This window comes from Globicephala melas, chromosome 10 (assembly GCF_963455315.2).
Source record: "Globicephala melas chromosome 10, mGloMel1.2, whole genome shotgun sequence".
NCBI classification, from domain to species: domain Eukaryota; kingdom Metazoa; phylum Chordata; class Mammalia; order Artiodactyla; family Delphinidae; genus Globicephala; species Globicephala melas.
Window position 1 is genome coordinate 47,698,709 of NC_083323.1, and position 21,163 is coordinate 47,719,871.

The following is a 21,163-nucleotide window of genomic DNA, read 5'->3' on the forward strand; positions in this document are numbered from 1 at the left end:
GGGAATTCCGATAAAGTTCTTTTTAAAAAAGGCATAGTCCTGGTTGGTTAAATAAATATGCAGGCTTGTTCTTGTGGTATACCTAGTATTTATGAGATAGTTTTAGTTAAATAGAAAAATGTGAATTACTATGCTTTGGGCGATGTGCTGTTTGCCAAATTAAAAACAGTATAGCAAAAAACATCCTCCAAATACCCATAAATAATTAGTTGAATTGGCAATAATTCACCTCCTAGTGATTTCATGTGAAGTGTAAAGCAGACTGGATAAATCAAATGAAACCATGTCTTCTAATACAACAAATATGAAAATTAATGTTTTGCATAGACTTTTAAAAAACAATATATGAGTAATGAAGTGCATATGAACAAGAAAACAGTTCACATAAGGACCAAACAAAACCTTTCTCATTAATTTAATCTAACATGCTCTCAATGTAAGTGAATGAGAAATTACAATTTTAATCTGAAAAAGCAGAATCAGGGGATTTTGAAGATGGAGGGTCCCTTGGAAATCACTTGGATCCAAACCCTCATTTTATAAATGAACAAACTGAGACCTAAGAGGCAAGGGAGTTGTCCAAAGCCAAAGGCCACCCTGGTCAAAAAGGCAGAGTCTGGACTGGAAGCCACGATCCTGATGTCTAAGCCAGCCCTGCTCCCAAACAGACTGGCCTTTCTCTTGGCAGGTTTCTTTCCCCTTTGTTAACCTCAGCAGTGACAGAGACAAGAAAATGCGTAACTAATCACCCGTTAGTGGGCTTGCAAGATTGTTTTTTTCAAAGTATGCTGGTGGTTCGCAAAAGTTAACTGTTGATTTTATTAATAGCAACCCACATTTCAAGTATATTCAGGAGCCAAAAACAAAACTCCTTTTCAGAGTAAAAGATCATCACTGTTACAGAAGTATGTGCACTTCCTCCAGGGTTACGCAGGGATATTTGGTGCTTTACAATTTTAATCCTATAATAATAAATTAGCATTATGAAAAAAGTCGTAGACTCACACACAAAAAGCCCCCATTCATGTCAAGCAACATTCAATATTGCTTGAAATATTGCAGTTCTGCAATAGCAACAGAATTGTCTATACCCTGGGATCCATTTCCTTAACTCTCACACACTGACCACTCAGCTTTCTCCAACCCACTTTTTGCCTCCATCACGCCACTGAAACAGCCTTACTAAGGTCCACAGTAAACTGTCAATAAATACAGTGGTTATTTTTCTGTGCATGTCTACCCTGACCTCTCAACAAAACTGTCACCTTTGGCCATCCTCTCTCCCATTATATCATCATCCTTGTTTTCCTCCTACCTCTTTGACTCTTCCTTTTCAGTTTCCTTTGCAGAATTACCTACCACTGCCAGTAAATGCTGGAGTTCCTGAAGGCTCAGTTGTAGACTTTTTGCATTATACTGTCTTCCTAGGTAAGCTCATCCTGGTCTATGCTTTCGTCCTCATCAGGCATACTCCAGTAACTACCCATTTATCTCCACTGCAACCAAAACTCTCCTGTCCCCAAGAAGACATACAGATGGCTAATAGGCACATGAAAAGACGTTCAATATTGCTAATTATTAGAGAGATGCAAATCAAAAAAACAATGAGATATCACCTCACACCTGTCAGAATAACCATCATTGAAAAGTCTACAAATAACAAGTATTGGTGAGGGTGTGAAGAAAAGGGAACCCTTGTGCACTGTTGATGGGACTGTAAGTTGGTGCAGCCATTATAGAAAACAGTATGGTTCCTCAAAAAACTAAAAATAGAACTCCCATAGGATCCAGCAATTCCACGCCTGGGTACATATCCAGAAAAAAATGAAAACTCTAATTTGAAAAGATCCACAAATCCCAATGTTCATAGCAGTACTATTTACAGTAGCCAAGATATGGAAGCAACCTAAGTGTCCATCAACAGATGAATGGATAAAGATGTGGTGCGTGTGTATACACACACACACACACACACACAAACACACACACAGAGACATACAGAAAATGGAATATTACTCAGCCATAAAAAAGAATGAAATTCTGCCATTTGTAGCAATGTGGATGGACCTAGAGAATATTATGCTTAGTGAAATAAGTCAGAAAAAAAAAGAATGTGTATAGCAAAACAGAAACAGACTCACGGATATAGAAAACAAACTAGTGTTTACCAGTGGGGAGAGGGAAGCGGGGAGGAGCTCCTTAGGGGTATGGGATTAAAAGAAAGAAACTACTATGTATAAAATAGACAAGCAACAAGGGTATATTGTATAGCACAGGGAATTATAGCTATAACCTTGTAATAACTTTTAATGGAATATAATCTGTAAAAATACTGAATCACCAAGCTGTAAACCTGAAACTAATATTGTAAATCAACTATACCTCAATTAAAAAGAAAACACTCCTGACTTCTAGACTTGTGTATTTGATTACTTGATTAATAATTGGATTTCTCAAAGATGCCTCAAAATCGAGATGGCTACGTAGGAACTCGGGCTCCACCCTCCCCACCCCAACTGTCTTCTCACGTTTCCTACCTCAGAGAGTGGCACCATCCTCTATCGAGCTGCCCAAATCAAACACGTGTGATTCTTGACTTCATCCCCTCCCATGCCCTCCATTTCCAATCCATCTCAAGTCTACTTGATCCCGTCTACTAAATCCTCTTGATCTACCCACTTCGTCATCTCACCACCACCCCTTCAAGCTATCACGTCTCCTAGCATCTCTCTGGTTCTCTTCCAACTGTTTCAAAACAAAGGGGTCGACCGTGATGACGTTCAGAACACTCTCTTCTTGCTCTTACTGGATGCCTAGCAATGTCTACAAGGTATTCTATGGTCCGAGCCTGGCCTTCCTTTCCAGTCTCGTGTCATACCACATCTCCCCTTCCCTAAATGTAGCCGCTATGCTCCATCCTTTTTGCAGTTCTTTAAACTCATCATAAACTCCTCCAACCAATGGGCCTTTGTATGTGCTATTCCCTTTTATCAGAATGCAATCCCCCTCTTTGCTTAGCTAACTTCTATATGCCCATCAGATTTCAGTTGAGTTGTTCTTTCCTCGTGGACGCCTTTGCTGACAGCCAATCCTAGGCCAGATTCTTTTGTTACATGCTCCAGAGAACCACGTTCCTTTTACTATTTGAGTCTGTACTAATAAACTCACATTTTAATTTAATTAATGTCTATCTTTTCTGCTAGACCAATGTTTCTTAAGATCACAGGGAACACAGGAGTGTCTTTGCAGTGTCTAGCACAGTATTTGGCACAAAATATATGTTCAATAAAACTTGTTGAATGAATGAAATGATCATTGTATTCCTGATGTTAGCAAGTATAATCCAGTTCAAGTTTGGAAACAGAAATGCAAAACAGAATCTATCTAATAAATCTGGTCTTCATTCGTTTAATCAGACTTTCTCCTTTGGCCATTCTGCATATTCATTCACCCAACAACTACTCACCGATGGGGTCAATGTGGAGTGTCGATTAGTGCTGTCGCTTTTAAGTAGATTTTTTTAGAAAAGATGACCAGTGATTTGAAACTAGCAAGATTTAAAAAGTATTTTTAAAAATGCAACAGGAAAAAGCTTGCTTCATTTCATAGAAAAGGATTTCTCCTTTATGTTATTTTAAAAGGGAGATGAGGATTTTGTTTCATTAGATGCTGCATATTTGGGGGCTGGACAGGCCACTGTTACCCCTGCATATACACAGATGCCATCCTTCTTCCGCCGGTCCTAACATGCGACTTGAAAGTAAAAACATCAGGTTCTCTTTATTTATAACAGGTAACAGCTGAAGTCCAGTCATCGCACATACAATAAAAAACAAATGCAGTTACATCCGTAACAAAAGGACAGCCAGCATGCTTTCTTCCATAGCACTGCATTTCTGGTTTGTCTCTATGGTTGGTCCTTATGGTCTGGTACATTTTTCCCCCAGGAATTTCCTTTTCAATGGGAAGATGGTCTTCAGGGCAAAAACTGTTTATCAGACTCTAGTTCCAGGAGTACATATTTTATTCACTTATAAATACGTACCCTCCCATGCTGTCTTGTTCCAACCTTCCTTGCATTCCTATTGACATCAGTCATTTATTATAACTCTCCCCCAACATTTATTATAAATCCCCTCCCCAAGTTGTATTTACAGTTAAGAAGAATTTGTACATGGCACAAATCGACTCAGCTGTTAGTGCACAGAAGTCGCATAATCCTCTGAAATACTTTTCTCCAGCTTTGGGGAAATAATTATATGTTAATTTAAACATACACAGAGAACATTTCTTAGACAAACATAACTCCTGAGGTCCATCTGGCAAGACAATCTGCTTTGTATTTCTTAGCACAATAAAATGTATCTTTGGAAACAGAGAAGAACCAAATGTATTTAAAACAAAAACAGAAAACCACACATAAAAATCACACAACAGATTGACTGATACATTGAAATTCTGTCAAAATAAGATTTTCAGTGAGGCTTTTCACTTCAAACAGGCCAGGAAAAAAATAATCCTAAACGGCATATTTTATACACGTGGCTCTTTGTCCTCCTAAGTGTTGTGTTCTCACCTGAAGTTTCTAAACAATGTTTAGAAAAAGAATTATTTATTACAAGAGGGATTACCTGTTTCAGTCAATTTATGGTGAGAGGTTATCAACAACTGCTTTGAATTCTCAAATGTCAAAAGTTGGAAGGCAGAAGTAGATTTTGCAATTAAATAGGTGGCACAATTATTTCCTTAAGTATCATGTATTCCCCCCATAACATTTTTTTTAATTATCCCTTTAAAAAACTCATAGAACTCGTTAAATATTGACTGTTTCTCTACTTCTCTCTCAAATCTTCCCTCGTATCTTCATCAAGCTTCTGCTTAGTCTTTGAGTACATTTGCCTTGACTTGCTGCTCAAGGATTTTCCTCAGCCCCCTTAGAAAGGCTGACATAGTTCACTCCAAATCCTTCAGTGCCAAAGAAAGCTCCGCGGATGCCTCACACGTGGCGGGTAGGGAATGACAACAGGAAGGTAGTCTTAAGAAATTACCAACACGAAATGCTCAGAGGCCAGAAGAACAGTCACCAGGATAAGAAGAAACCTGCTCAATTCCTCCCGTAGTCCTTTCTTTGAGCCATTTAAACATGGAGCTATTTTGATTTTAAATTCATGTATAGTTTCTAGAGTCCACCGAGAGCTCAAAACAAGAAAATACCTACAGAAACTGTAGTTTTTTTGATAACATCTAAGTTCTTACATCAATTTTCTACTAGAGAAATGGTACTTTTAGAACCGGATTTTGGCTTATGGTCCCCTTTACTACACTTTGCTTTCTAGAAATGTTATTTCATATCTATAAATGAAAAAAGCAGGAAGTTATACTAAAACAACGAAAATATCAATAGAAATGCTAGCTTTAAATTCTGACTTGAATACTTTGGCCTAAATTATAACTGGGCTCACATTGGGGACCACCTAAGAGCAAGTAGGGGAGTCCTACGTGCCCTTCCTTAAAAACCACTACACGTTTGTAGTACAGTGATCTGAATTCCTTTGTCACCATTACAGAACTTTAATTTCATGTACTTCATTTGATATAACCAAACATTCTGTGTACTTCACAGAATCATCTTTGAAAGGAAGCATGAGCCATGTTTTAGAGAATTACGTTTTTTAAAAAAGGTACTGTAAAAGAGAAAGTCATATTTATTTTATTTTTACTTAAAATTTTTTAAAATTTTTGGCTGTGCCACACGGCTTGTGTGATCTTAGTTCCCTGACCAGGGATCAAACCTGCACCCTTGGCAGTGGAAGCATGGAGTCCCAACCACTGGACCACCAGGTAAGTCCCAAGAAAGTCATATTTATGAATAAAATTTCCTTTGCTTAACTTCTTTCAAACCATCATTTAATGTATTTTGCAATATAATTTTTGTTTCATCTTTGAAAGTAACTTGCACACTTAATACTTTTTTTTTTATCTTCAGGCGACTTTCTTTTCTCTATGAAAACCTAATTAAGGACGTTGCATCAATTTACTCTTACTTCCTTCCTGTTCACTGAGTTTAATATGGGTATAGGCAAGAATGCCAAATAGTGTACATAACATGCCAAGACCCTGATTAATGGACAATGGATCCTTAAATAAAACATATCCCCCAAGTAAAGTAATGCAGAACTTGAAGTGTCCAAACATGTTATAGCTGAGGTTTTTGGATAAGGATAAAAAAGAACAAGCCAGATGTTATATTCACACAAACACACACACACACACACACACACCCCACGAAGCAAAAGCTTCCTGTGCCTGGAGAGAAGTGCACGAAACGCAGACTAAACGGCGGCCCCACCCCTGCCCCCATCGCCCCGCCTCCCACCCCATCTAAAGAACAGGAACTTCAGTGAAGTGCTGGCTTGATCCTAGCTTCTTCAGGTAGGTTTTAGCAAGTAATCAGTGACAGGAGACTGCCTCAACTCTCCTTGTTGACCTCTGCAAAGAAGAGAAAAGGGGCTGCAGTACAAGGGTGGGGAAGGGATTCAGAACAAGGTACAGAGAAGGTCTTTTGTAGAGCAATTTGTGATGCTGTTTCATGGCACCATTTCTAAACTTCCCTTGGCAAATAAGGTGAGACGTGAAAGGTGCCAGATGGCTGACACAAGGTCAACACAGCCAGTGCGCTTAAGTTTAAGAGGGAATCAGGGACAGGGGATGGAACACCACTGAGCACCAATACATGCCAGGCACTACGCCAGGTGCATATATAACACCATTTTATTTAAGCATCACATTTCCCTCCACTGTGGTATCACTCCTCCCATCGACAACTGTAGAGGCTTGAAGATTTTAAGTAACTTAGATCACAGAGTTAGTAAGCAGCACAGCCAGAGGCCAAACATAGATGGGTCTATTTAACTCCAAAGTCCATGTTTGAGATGAGCAGACTGCCAGTAACTTGCTGCTGGATTAGGGTGTTTCCAAATCACTGTTCATTTAAAAGACAAACTAAAGACACACAAATGGCTCCTTTATAAATTATTCTCTTCCTGTATTTTAAATAGTTTTTTATATATGGATTAGTACTTTATTATTTTTCAGACGTCTGACATGTACCCATCTACTCTTCCCAAACACAGTACTAGGAAGAGCTACCACTCTGTACCTCAGCATCATCGTGAGCATTAACTAAGCTAATATACGCGAGGCTTCGAGCACCCAGGAAGCACCCTATGGGTCAGCTGTCAACAGCAGCACTTGCGCATAATAAACACCTGCCAGGTGCTGGACACATTCTCTCAAGCACTCACCCAACTCTGTAGGTACCACAACCCCCGTTTCATAAGTGATATGAGTGAGGCCCGAGATCTACAAGTCACGCAGGCCCACAGGCAGCGGCGGGGCTGGGCTGGCACACCTGGACCTGTCCGACCTCAAAGCCCAGGCTCCCTCCTCTGTTCTGAGCCCAACTAAGCAGCTTGGAAGTTGCTTCCGAGCAGGAGAGCATGGGCTGAGTCACCAGGGTACCTGTGCTGGCCCGACCCAAGAAGGGTAATTTTCCTGCGGGATGGAGGACCTTCCCGAGGACGTTAATTATAACCATAATAAAGCAGGCTTCATTTTCAATTACGAGTGAACCGGCTCCCGCACTTCAGCATTTCCTTACTCCTCAGCCTCACTTTGAAATGCTCATGATCTGTTAACAATATTTACATGAGAGGAAAGGCAAATTTAAAGAAATGCTTCAGTGAATCCTTTTGTAAATTAGAAAAATAACACAGAACAAAACAGGTGCAATCTATACCCGACATCTCCAATTCCTCTCTCTAATTCTCCACTCTGCTCCGGTCAGCTTCCACCTGGACATGCTGAAGTTCTCGTCAAAACCTCCACCTCAACACACCCCTTCCTCCATCCCTTTCCAGCATTCCTCAAGCTTGACCTGTCAGCGGCCTTGGGCACAGCTGACTCCTCTTCCTCCTCACTTGGCTTCTACACCCTGTCCTCCTTCCTTCCACCTTGATCACTCCTTCTCTGCCCCTTCTGCCTGGCTCCTGTCATCTCTCCAAACTCTAAACACCGAGGTGACCCAGGACTCGGTCTTTGGGCACCTCTTTTTCTTCCACTTGTTTGCTTGGTAATCTCAGCCAGGCTCACTGCTTCAAACCACATCTACACACTACTGACTCTCTCCGGAATACCTCCAACAGAGACCTCGACCTTGAACTCAGATTCTTTTTACCCAAAACTGAGCACTTGGTCTTCCTCCCCACCCCCAAGCCTCCTGGGGGCTGTCCTATTTCAGTCCATGGCAACTCCACCCTGCCAGGTGCTCAGGCCCAAACCGGGTGGCAACCATCTTTCCTCTCTCATTCTCCAAATCCAGTCTGCCAATAAAACCTGCTGGCTCTACTTGAACATATATCCAGAACCCAATCACTTCTCGCTATATCCACTGCGACTGTCCTGGTACCAAACCGCCATGGCTTCCTGATGGTTTCTCTTCTTCTCTTGCCACTTTCAGTACAGTGGTTTTCCCAACCAGGGGTGATTTTGTCACCTGGGCAAGGTCTGGACACAGTTTTGGTTTTCATAATTGGGGAAAGGGATGCTACTGGCGTCTCGTGGGTAGAGGCCAGAGATGCTGCTAAACATGCTCCAGTGGACGGGACAGGCCTGTCCACTGGACCAAAAAGGCCAATAGCACTGAAGTTGAAAAGTACCCCCCCCCAGTCTGTTCTCAACACAGTAGCCCAGAAGGATCCTATTAGAACAGACAGAAAATCATAGCATTTCTCTGCTCAAAACTCCAACACCGTCCCCTCTCACTTGGTGTAGGAGTCCTCGTGTGAAAGTTCTGCTCAGTCAGGCCCCCTGTTACTCTTCAGGGACAAAGAACCCACCCTTTGTTCTTCCCGCTCCAGCCACACAGGCTTCTTGTTCCTTCCAGCCTCTCACCTGCTGTCCCCTCTGCCTGGAACGCTACCCACCCTGCTCTGCACAGAGCAACCTCACTTCCTTCAGGTCTTTCCTCAAAAGTACCCGTCTTGCTGAGGCCTTCCCAACCACCCTCCGTAAAACTGCAACCCTGTCCCCAACATTTCACATCCCCTTTCCTGCTTAACCTTTTTCTCCTTATCACTTAACACAATCTAGCCCTGTATATGCCCATTTCTTATTTTTCTTGTTTATAGCCTGTCTTCCTCCCCAGAATTTAAGCCTGTGAGAGCAAAGATTTTTGTCTCTTCGGTTCACTACTATATCTCCAGTGCCTGACAGACAGTAGATATTCAGTATGTGAATATTTATTAAGTCAAGGAACAGTTTATAGGGGGCATTCAATAAGTATTTGTTGACTGAATGAATGGATGCCCTTAATCAGGGCGCACACTTGGATGCCTTGATCTAGCAGCATGGTGCATAAATCCTGGGGCTAGACTACCTGGGCTCAAATCTGGACACCACACTTCTCAGCTGGGTAACTCCAAGTGAGTTATTCAACCTCTCTGTGCCTCTATTTCCTCTTCTGTAGAATAAAATGATAGAATTTATCTCTTCGAGCTGCTGTAAAAACTAAATGCTTAATACACACAGGATGTTTGGAACAGTGCCTGACACAAAATAAACATTTATTAAGTGTTGTTTATTTTTTAATTTTTAAAAAATATTTATTGGGCTTCCCTGGTGGTGCAGTGGTTAAGAATTCGCCTGCCAATGCAGGGGACATGGGTTCGAGCCCTGGTCCGGGAATATACCACATGCCGCAGAGCAACTAAGCCCATGCGCCACAACTACTGAACCTGCGCTCTAGAGTCCGTGAGCCACAACTACTGAGCCCACGTGCCACAACTAATGAAGCCCGCACGCCTACAGCCCGTGCTCCGCAACAAGAGAAGCCATCGCAATGAGAGGCCTGCGCACTGCAAGGAAGAGGAGCCCCCGCTCGCCGCAACTGGAAAAAAGAAAGCCCGTGTACAGCAACAAAGACCCAACGCAGCCAAAAATAACTAACTAAATTTTTTTTTTTTTTTTGCACAGGCTCCGGACGCACAGGCTCAGCGGCCATGGCTCATGGGCCCAGCCGCTCTGCGGCATGTGGGATCTTCCCAGACAGGGGAACAAACGTGTGTCCCCTGCATCGGCAGGCGGACTCTCAACCACTGTGCCACCAGGGAAGCCCTAAATAAATAAATTTTTAAAAAATTATTTATTTATTTGGTTGCGCCGGCTCCTTAGTTGCGGCATGCAAACTCTTAGTTGTGGCATGTGGGACCTAGTTCCTGGACCAAGGATCGAACCCGGGCCCCCTGCATCGGGAGCACAGAGTCATAACCAATGCGCCACCAGGGGAGTCCCCAGGTATTGTTTTTTTAAAAAAATTATCATTATCATCACTGTTATTTACTGATAGTGGGCAAATATGCTGCTTTTTTACTTTGTTGACATCTCGGTGTTCACTCATTAAAAGCAAAATGTTAAAAATGGGCAGTTGAGTTTGATTCAGACATTCAAGTCATGACTCCACTTCTTTTTTTTTTTTTTTTTTTTTTTTTTGCGGTACGCAGGCCTCTCACTGTTGTGGCCTCTCCCGCTGCGGAGCACAGGCTCCGGACGCGCAGGCTCAGCGGCCATGGCTCATGGGCCCAGCCGCTCCGCGGCATGTGGGATCTTCCCAAACCGGGACACGAACCCGTGTCCCCTGCATTGGCAGGCGGACTCTCAACCACTGCGCCACCAGGGAAGCCCCCATGACTCCACTTCTTGATTTGAAGTAACATTGAGAAAAGCAGGCACACCCGTAGCCAGACAAGTACAAAAACAAGCTCAAAAGTCAGAGCAACTGGTCTGAAATTATTTTCTGTTATTTGGATTAACCACACCTTTACCTTATTATTATCGAACTATCGAGAACTGAAAAGTGATGGAAAACATAAGTATCCACCCCATTATTCAGTCAACAAATATTTATTTAACCCCACTATGCACAAGGAATGGTGCTCTATGTTAATTCTGATAAGGGAAAAGGTCACCTATTCCTTAAAGAAAATTCAAAAGCATTTATCATACAGAAAGCTAACCCATTTCCCCAGTTCACAGTTCTTTAAATTTCCACAGACTCTAGTAAGAGACTAAAAATAACTCATTCTACTCAGTTTAGGCCATGCAATAGAAAGTGTGAGACTCAAATAAGGAAATCAATGTAACAGAGTTTTGGAGAATATAAAAGACTACACATTTGTAAGTTGTTAGGAAAAGGATACGTGACTGGTGAAGTGTTCCCAATGATCCAATAAATCGATAAGTTCACCATGAAAGCTATTACTCCAGAGAGCAGGACCATCAGCTACAAGTAAACCAGAAGAATCATTAATGCAAAGCAGCTGCAATCATTGCAATCATCAAGTGAAAATACACTTCATCAGGCACTTCTATCAACCATTAAAAACAAGATTTTTAAAAAGAGAGAATCAAGTTGGGAGATAGCAAGAACTGAGGGTTAAAGAGCAGAATGAGTAGTATTCACAAATGTAATTTTGTCTACAAAATGCAATGGGAAATTCTCCAACAATATCCTGCCTCTGAATGTAAATCTCCAGATTCATTTTTCTTATCTATCCAAAGAAAGATTATTTTGTAATAATTTCTTATTATAAAAGTAATATATATTCATTACAGAAAAACCAGACAATAAAGATGAGCAAGAATATAAAGAATTCTTTTTTTCCTTCTAGTTTTATTGAGATATAATTGACATACAGCACTGCATAAGTTTAAGGTGTACAGCATCATGATTTAATTTACACACATTATGAAATGATTACCACAGCAAGTTTAGAGAACATCCATCATCTCATGTGAATACAAAATTAAATAATAGAAAAATAAATAGAAAAAAAGATTTTTTCCTTGTGAAGAGAACTCATAAGGAATTCTTTAAATCTCAACCACTCACCACTATTAATACGTTGGTATATATCCTTCCAGATCTTTTTTCCATTGAATTGTTTATATTTATTCTTATTTAAATTCAATCAGTAGGCATTCATCAGGTATCTATAAAACTAGGCCAGGCCTTGTAAGGAACACAGTGGGTTCCTGCCCTCAAAGATCTTAGAAACTGCTTGAGCACATGATAAAAATCTTGATAATCATAGCTTATACTTATATAGTACTTATTATGCACCAAGAATTGTTCTAAATATTTTACATATATTAACTCATTTAATCATTGCAAACAGCCATGAGGGAGTAAAATAGCTTCCCTTTTTACAGACAAGAAAACAGAGCACAGAGAGGTAAAGCAACTTGCCTAAGACACACAGCCAGTAAGAAGGGCCAAGGTACTAGAGTCCCTGCTCCTAACCTGCTCTGCCATGCGACCTCTTAACCACATGAAAGAGAGAGTGCAATACAAGATGAACAGCTCAGGCAAGAAAAGAAAATGAGTCTTGAGCTCTACCTCGTTAATAGGCAAACAGACGATAGGTTCTGTAGGACTCTAGACAGGAGATGTCCTTCTGGGCTGCGATAGCAAGAACAGTCTTTGGATTTCAAATGCATGTTTTGATTAGAGAAAGAAATAACAGGGGCAGGAAACAGTATGGGTCAAAGCATGGAGGCGTGAAAGCCCAGGTGTGTGCATGGGATGGCGAGTTAACCGACTTGGCTGAGGCGGGGAACCAAAGCAGCTGTACCACTGTAGACACACACAACATTCTGTCCACACGTATCCCACAATCTCATTGTAAAAGTTACAAAAACATTTTCTATTTCTGAAATAAGAGAATCTAGAGAAAATGTTAGTTACAATTTGAATTAGTAAGAAGTTTAAATTCCAAAGAAAATGTCATATTTGAAGATTCTTTCTGTCCCATGTGGGTTTTCTGTTTTTAAACCAGTGCAGTCAGAAGAAGCCCAGGCCAATTGGATTTGCAGCCTATTTAGGTAGAAATAGTAACACCTTACTTGTTTTACAACAGTGAGTTCCATTAAATTTTCAACTAAGAGAAACTTGCTCCTTAAAGATTTTAAAAACTGTTTCTAGAAATGTGTCCTTGTTAATTTTATTGAGTTCACAGAATGTCACATGCCTATTTCTTGATGACCTGGCACATCATTAAACACACAATTACATGCTCTACTTTGAGGCAATGATGCCCTCTAGGGACAAGAAGGAATGCAGGTGACTTTCCCTTATTCAATGGCCTCAGACTGGCTATGTTCTTGTTTCTTTGACCTTTTTTATGGCCTTTCTGCTGAGGTCCTCATTTTCAAATCTGTCAGAGGGCCAGTCACATAAAGCCTCTCCCCTCCTAGTCTAAGGTGCTCAAGCTGCAGTGGTTGATAGGCAAGATGACCAAGATGGGTAACTTTTGTAAAAGTAAGAGGAGATATTACCTGAGAGATGGTCCACTGATTTCTACCTTGGGAAAAAAGCGCAAATGCTAAAGTATATGAATTCGAAACAGCTATCATTCTGCTCACAGGCAGCCTCGCAGGGTGGTTAAGAATGTGGACTTTGGATCTGGAATGCATGGATTCAAAGTCTGGCTCTGCTGTGGACCTTGAGTCAGTTACTTAACGCTTTGTCTCTCAGTTCCCTCATCAGTAAACACCTAATAAAGTTGTTATGAGGATCAAATAAGTTAATATTTGCAAAGAGCTTAGAATAGTGCCTGGAGCAGAGTAAGGGCTATGCAAGGTTGATAAATCAACACCACCAGCAAAAAAGATGTTCCCACTGACTGTGTTAAAAGTATGGGAAGCAGGAGTTCCTTTCCTAAATAGGGGGATTATACTTTCTAACTTTATTAAAAAAATGTCCCCAAAGTACAGGTCCCTTTGATCTGGCAATTCCACTCTAGGACTCTATCCCATAGAATAAAAAGTACCAGTTCATGAGGACACATGTACAAGGATGTTTACTGTAATACTGTTCATAGTGGTTAAGAACTGGAACTATTATACAAGTACTGAAAGAATGATTTGAAGGGATTTTCATGGGACATTGTTAAGTGCGAAAAGCAAGATACAGAAAATCATGTGTAATATGATCCCACTTCTGTAAAAAAACCAATGTGCAATTTATGTGTACATACGTGCATGTGTGCCTATGTATGTTGTATGTGTTTACATGTGGGTATGCACAGCACGGAGAAAAACATGGAAGAACAAACACTAGAATGTTAACATGACTTATTTCAAGGGACAGGGGGTGAGGTAATGGGATGTTGATGTGTGTATGGGTAGGAGGGCTGAGGAAAAGGAATCCATGATAAAAGCTGCATATATAGGGAATTCCCTGGCAGTCCAGTGGTTAGGACTCCACGCTTCCACTGCAGGGGGCACGGGTTCGATACCTGGTAGGGGAACTAGCATCCCACATGCCATGCGGCGCAGCCACAAAAAAACCTCCCAAAGGGCTTCCCTGGTGGCGCAGTGGTTGAGAGTTCGCCTGCCGATGCAGGGGACACGGGTTCGTGCCCCGGTCCGGGAAGATCCCACATGCCGCAGAGCGGCTGGGCCCGTGAGCCATGGCCGCTAAGCCTGTGCGTCCGGAGCCTGTGCTCCGCAACGGGACAGGCCACAACAGTGAAAGGCCCGTGTACCGCAAAAAAAAAAAAAAAAAAAAACCTCCCCAAAACCCAGCATATATAATACGGTTACATACATATGAAATTAAACATACACACACATGCGTGTGTCTGTGTATATGAAAGAGATCCATGAAATGATCATCACCAAAATGGTAAAGGTGTTTATCTTAGTGTGGCAGGATTTGGGGAGACCTTCACTTTATAATTTTATGTATGTTCAAAAATGCATACAATGAGCATGTACTACTTATACTATTAGAAGAAAATCAACAAAGTTATATTTTCATTATTTAAGAAACAAAAAAAATGCCCAAAGTATTGGTGGGCAATAGCCTGGCGGGCTCAGCACAGTAACCAGACATCAGAAGACCTGAATTCTAGTCCTGGTTTGGCCACTGACTGGCAATTTAACCCTAAGCAAGTCCCTCAATCTTTCTGTGCCTCAGTTTCTTCATCTAATGAATAATCCTTACCTTGCCTCCCTTAAAGGGTGATTATAAAGACTAAATATGAGAATGGATTTGAGCTAGTGCTCTGAAAACTAAAAATTGCATTAATAATGGAGAAATTATTATTATCTTGTTTCTTAGACACCAAAACAATTATAACTCACCAAAGCAGAGACTGACCAGGGACCAAATATTCCTCCTTCTGCGAACACCGGCTCAAAGAAGGGCACGGCGACCAGCAACATGGCAGATGACATCGGGGCCTGGTAGTACAGCAGCTGCATCGAGTTTACTTGCAATTCATGCTGTTTGGCTCCTACCCACTGAAAATTAGGAGAGAGAACGAGTTAGGCAGAAAAAAACAGCATCACTCAACAAACAAAAGATGCAACTCTAGCCACAAACGTGGGAATGTGAGGCAGGGCGGGGGGAAGAGGAAATGCCTAATGAGTCTATAAGATTTCAAAGATCAATAATATATATGTATATTATATTAAGCTCCCTGGATGAAAGGAGCTTTATAAATTCAATGTCTGATAATCTATTTTCTTCTCAATTATAAAGGAGAAAAAAAATCCTCTCTTCCCTCCTGATCCGAGTAGATGGGGAAAGTCAATGCATACCGGGGCCCACAGGCATCAGCGATCTTGGGAAAATTAGGCAGGAATGGAAATTTCTAAGCAGGATAATATTTATAAGCAGGATAAGCAGGAATACAGATGCAGTGTCAGACTTCATTTCTTTCTAAAAATGGCCCCCAAAACGAAGACTGGGGGGCAGGGCGGACTCTAATTACAGATTGACAGAAACCTCAGTTATCCCAGGTGGCTGCCAATATGTGTGGCTAAAAAGGTATGTGAGGTCTTTTCATTCACTTCAGAAAACCCAATCGATGGTAGAAGGAACTTTCCTCTTTATGGCTGACGTTTTGGTGGGTAATCCCACACCTATACTCCTCAATAAACTAGATAATCACAAACTTTAAAAGACTATCCTTCGGTAGAACCAACACCCCAAAGCCTCAAATCCCATCAGTTCTCAAAATGCTTCACAAATATAACTGAAAAGGAGGCTTTAAAGAAAGCTTGATAGGACTGTCTGAATAAGATCTGGCAGGAACAGCCAGGCTTTTGAATAACTGCTCCTACATAATCCTCTTTCCTGTAGGTCCGGGTATCCTGTTACATAAACTCTAAGTCTATAGAAATTCACCAAGACAAAAATAGAAGAGCGAGAAATCTGAAGCATACTCCTGTCAGCCTTAATGAGAGTCTGCTGTGAACATGAAGGACAGAGAATTGATTCTTTTGCTTGGGACACCGCAGCAAGCAAAAATGAATGCAGAGGGGATGTGCACAGCCCTGTGTTGGGCAGCCTCTCTGGGCAGCTGTGTGTCTCTGACACAGGACAGACAGCCTGGAATGGTGGTGACTCTCAGGCCACCACCTGCCCTCACTGCCGTGCAGCCTGGCTTCTGCCCACCAACACTCTCGTGAAACTGCTCCCCAAAAGGGCACCTTCACCTCCAGTGGCCACATCGAAGGACTGCCCTGGGTCCCCTTCCGGCCGCAGCCCTCTGCAGAACCTGCAGATTTCTCTAGGAAGAACTTGACTGCTGGTTCGCGCTGCTTCCTCGCTCACCTGTTCCTTCACTTACTACCTGTAAGGGAGATGTCTGGCTTTCCTCTTTTATCTCCCTCACTGATCTTTTACTATCCGCTGACATCTACAGCTCTGACCTCCTTCCCTGAGCATCCTTTAAGTCCCACCTTCAACAAACAGCTAACTAGCCATCTTCAGTTATATCACCTGAAGGAGCTTGTTTACGATTAAGCGGATTAATTCCTTCTCCAAATTAGCTCCTCCTGTGTTGGTCCGATAATTAATGATATAATCTCCTCCAAGGATCAGACTCCTTATTTTCCTCATTCTCACATCCAGTCAGGTCCTACTAATTCTTTCTCCAAAAGGTCTCTGAAGTCTATTCTTTCCTTTCCACGTCCAGTACCACTGTCCTTGTTCAGGCCCTTCCTGTCTTCCCCTTAAACCATGGAGCACTTCCTGACTGCTCTGCCTGTCACCCTGTCGTCCCTCTTATTCATCCTTCACTGCCACCAGAGTGAAGTTTCTAAAACACAGGGAGTGATCAAGTCACTGCCCATCTGAACTCCTCTCCTGGTACCTGCAGGATAAAGGGCACACTTCCTCAGCATAACACTCAAAACTCTGCCATCTGGTCTCACCCACCCCTCAGCCTTGTCTTTCCACCACGCAACTACAGTCCAGTCCCACCAAACAAATCAAGTTCTCCAAAAATGCTCTGTACCTTCACACATCACTGCAAAGAAAGACCTCTGCTCTATTTCTTTGCTAAGCGAATTCCTGAGCATTCTTCAATTTAAATTGTTAACCTTCCCATAAAATCTTACCTCACTACCGCCCTTGTGCAGAACTACCCCTTCTTCCCTGGTGCTCCTCAGAACTTTCCTCATACTCTGAGCTATACCACTTGTTATCAGCTGTCTCCATGTGTTTCTGCAATGCTGGATTATAGCTGCCCTTTATCTTTGTATCAAGGTTGAGCATAAAGCAGAAGAAATGTCTTTTGAATGAATGAAGGAGTCAACCATCTTTCTACCACTAAAACTAATAGTTGGTCACTCATCTCTTAATTCCTTTTAATGCCCTAGCAGTATAAGAAGAAATAACTTAGAAATTATACCAGGTTACAATGGGAAAATACAACTTTCCTTAAAATGAATTTTGGGAGGGAATACACCTATTCTGTACCAGTACTTTTACCATTTACTGATAATCAAAAACTCTGCCCATGACTTAGTCTATAATCATTCCTTGGTCAATCTCATTTCAGATATCTACCTGAGAGATACAGAATCCTTTGATTCCACCCTATAGCAATTTTGAAACTTGTGTGAACAAAAACGGTCATATTGGCATGGGCAGTGAGTACTCTGAATTGAAGTGATGTGTAAGGAATACAAGAAATTCTAACGTTCAACAAATGAAATTTCTTGCTATATCTAATAAATAATCCATACTGGGTCAAAAATAAAGTCCATTTAACAAAAAAGAGAAATAGGAATGTTCACTGACTGTATCTAATTAAAAAATTTAACTTTAAACTCACTGAAGTATGCCCAAATGCAATTTTCTTAAAGCACAAACCTGAGCTTCCTCTGATTTCTCTCTGCAGTAAAAGACAGAATATCTTGAGGCCAAGTGACAAGATTGAGCAGGTGCCCCACCCTCTCATGTCACTGCTCTCTTTCATTTAAACTGCTTCTCTGCCACTAAGAAATGTTTTCAACCCCAGAATTTTCACATAACAATGTTTCTGAAATGACCAGTACTAGAAAATTTAAGATGCTAAAGCTGTATTATTAAACTCCTAACATTCATAACAAGAATGCCTTAGTTTATAACCAGTGGACGTTTGTGAAAAAAGTAAAACTGGTCACACATTTTGGCTCTGATTCCCCATACGCAGGCACTGGAAACCACAATTTCCAGTCCAAGGTTTTCAGTACAGAGAAAACACTGTTTCACTGTACCCTTCGTCATTCACTATTCTTTCCTCCAATATATAAGAAACAAACAAAAATACTTGTTGAGATTTTATGGTAATGAAGTAAGTGAATCCATGAACAAATGTCAAATAAATGGCTGTTACAGGCAAGTCACCGCGCTAGTGCAAGAAGTGAAATACCCATTGCTATAAAATATTGACGGAGAAAAATGATTAGAATATATGAGCTGTAACAGCAGCATATCTTCTGAGGCAAAGATTTACAAATCTCAAATTTTCCTTTCCTGTTCAAATTTTTGCACCTGTACTCACTCCTTCACAGTAATGTCATAATTAAAGAGTAAATGGTAAATACAACCAATGGACTCAATCCTCAAGTAAAAAGTCTTACTATTCATTTTGTAAAGATATCCCAGAAAATAATATACCATCACCCCAAACTCAGACTGTTAAGCATGGGTAATATACACTTACAAACAGGTAGGGAGGTACTTGGTGAGCATCATACACCCAAGTTTCTCTGTCTCCTTTCTTCTCTTCACCTTGAGTCAGACAATTTATGCAATTATGCTTTCTTCCCAACAGTCTATTGTCTCTATACTGTATTGTCTAAACCTTGGGGCACAGCTTCAAAATTTATGAAATCTGCTAAAAAGGGCACATAAAGAAAAAAAAAATTACCAACCACTTGATAAAGGGATGTAACTAAAACACCAAGAGCAGCAAACACCGTTCCAAGGAAATTAAACTTCACATCGTAATAAGAATTTAGGATTACACCTACAGTTATAGGAATCTGTAAAGAAAAAGAGGTAAACGTTGTTCAGATTAAATTTATGAGACATAAAATTAGTATTCCTTTCACAGTGTCTTGAAAGGTTAATCATAAAAACATCATTAGGAAACAATGAACCTTTATAAATATTTTTTCCATTTGAATAAAAACGGACTGGTAATCCTATTTCTTCAAAATGAAATATGATAATTCTATATTTACGCTCACATTTAATTCTATTTAAAGTAAAATTCTGGGTAAAATGAGTCGATGCATTGCACTTTGCAAGAAAATACCACATGCGTGCATATAGTAGTAAATGGACCCCAAAACCAGTGTCTAAACAATATATAAATATACAACAAAAGCATTAAGATTTTAAATGCTGTAAGTTATGAAATGCTAAAATTATTTTAGTCTTATTTAAAGACGCTGAAGCCTCTGCAGTATGTCGCCGCAAACATATCCTGAGACTTAACATTTTACGTTTATCATAAACGTTTTTCAGTTTGAGCTTTTGCACTTAATCCCATACAGATTTGCATCACCCAACACAGCTTTCTTTTCTTACCGATCATAGCATTTAAGGATTTCCATCAAACAGCAGTTATTAAAACTCACACAAGCACACTCTACCGGGCTAAAAGCCCAACAGAGCGCCAAGATGGCTTTTTTTCACCTTCCCCAAATAAGCCTGAAGTTCACTTGCTCACAAAGGACTCGAGTGGATTTCCAGATCACGGGAAAGAGCGTGGTGCAAGGTTAACCATTCAAATTTCCCAGGGAGAAAGACTGTCCAGGAGGTGGGTTGTTAAGAGGTGCGCCTCGCCCAGCTGAAGCTACTCACCAGCGTGAGCTGTATTTTGGTGGAGAAGGTTTTCTTATAGCAGAAGGTCTGGATGACTATGATCACCGGCGTGGTCATGGCCTTGGCCAGCTGATAGGTGCCTATGGTGTTGTTCTGCAGAGATAAGTTGGTGAAGACCACGAAGCCACAGAAGCTGAGGGCCAGGAGGAGAAGCTTGGAAGGCGGCAGACTTTTGGGGGCAAACATGTCCAGTTTCTGGCAGACGTACAAGCCCAGCCAAGTTACCACGAAGTGCACCAGGGTCAGGCTCATGTTGGGGAAGCCGTAGTGGACATAGATCCATTTGTTGAGGAACACGATGCAGATGGACACCAGTAGGTTGAGCAGGAGCCCGGCGGCGATGCGCCCTCTGCCTCGTACTCTATCGGCCAGCGCTGCCATGACCCCCGCGGAGCCGGGGCCCTTCACCATCGGAAAGGGGCGCCCGGCCTACCTCCAGCTGCCCTTTGCCTCCTCCTCCGCCGCCGCGTCCTCGCAGCCCCTGGCTTTACGGTCCGGCCGGGGAGAGGCATGCAACCACTGGGTCCCTGGCAAGCTGCAGCCTCAGCGGATCACACATGCTCTGCCACCGCCCATTCAGCCGGCGACTACGCGGCAGCACGTCCCGCGCGCTCCGCCCCCTTCCGCCCTCGGCCACGTGACTCGGGGAGCCCGCGCTTCCGCCCTTGAACAGTTCAGGAAGCGGCCTCTACCTGCGCAGGCGCGTTGAGCTCTGGGTGCGGAGAGCTGCGTCCTTGGTCCACTATCTCCTGGGTTACCTAAACCTGGCTGCGCCAATCTGCGACCCCTTTCTTGTTTGGTATTTTCTGTGTCGGTTGAGTAGACTTGCTAGGTATTCTTGGTGCTGAGCAAATTTTAGCCCTCGCCAAACAGGGGAAAGCATTACTTCTTGAAACCATATTTTTAGACATTTTATTTTAAAAATTCAAACAT

General features: G+C 41.7%; 1 protein-coding gene across 2 annotated transcripts; it reads right to left on the reverse strand.

Annotated features, from left to right (window-relative positions):
- Positions 1 to 3,761: 3,761 nt before the first annotated feature.
- Positions 3,762 to 20,794, reverse strand: SLC35E3 (solute carrier family 35 member E3). 2 transcript variants are annotated; one of them, XM_030866338.2, is made up of 5 exons: positions 20,210 to 20,794; positions 19,273 to 19,383; positions 15,205 to 15,363; positions 11,256 to 11,338; positions 3,762 to 6,202 (listed from the first exon to the last, which is right to left on the reverse strand). In XM_030866338.2, exons 1-5 carry the CDS (start codon positions 20,639 to 20,641, stop codon positions 6,016 to 6,018), a joined length of 972 nt encoding a protein of 323 aa, XP_030722198.2. In that variant the 5' UTR covers positions 20,642 to 20,794; the 3' UTR covers positions 3,762 to 6,015. The 2 variants fall into 2 exon arrangements, with proteins under 2 accessions (XP_030722198.2, XP_030722200.2); XM_030866340.2 differs by lacking the exon at positions 19,273 to 19,383.
- Positions 20,795 to 21,163: the final 369 nt, after the last annotated feature.

Bases quoted from the DNA above. Each gene is read 5' to 3' on its own strand.
- SLC35E3 (XM_030866338.2), bottom strand. From the start codon at position 20,641: ATGGTGAAGGGCCCCGGCTCCGCGGGGGTCATGGCAGCGCTGGCCGAT. The intron at 19,384-20,209 runs GTGAGTAGCTTC...TTTTCTTTACAG, and splicing joins CCAAAATACAGCTCACGCTG to ATTCCTATAACTGTAGGTGT. The intron at 6,203-11,255 runs GTATCCTTTTCC...CAAAAACCTCAG, and splicing joins GGGAACACTTCACCAGTCAC to CTATAACATGTTTGGACACT.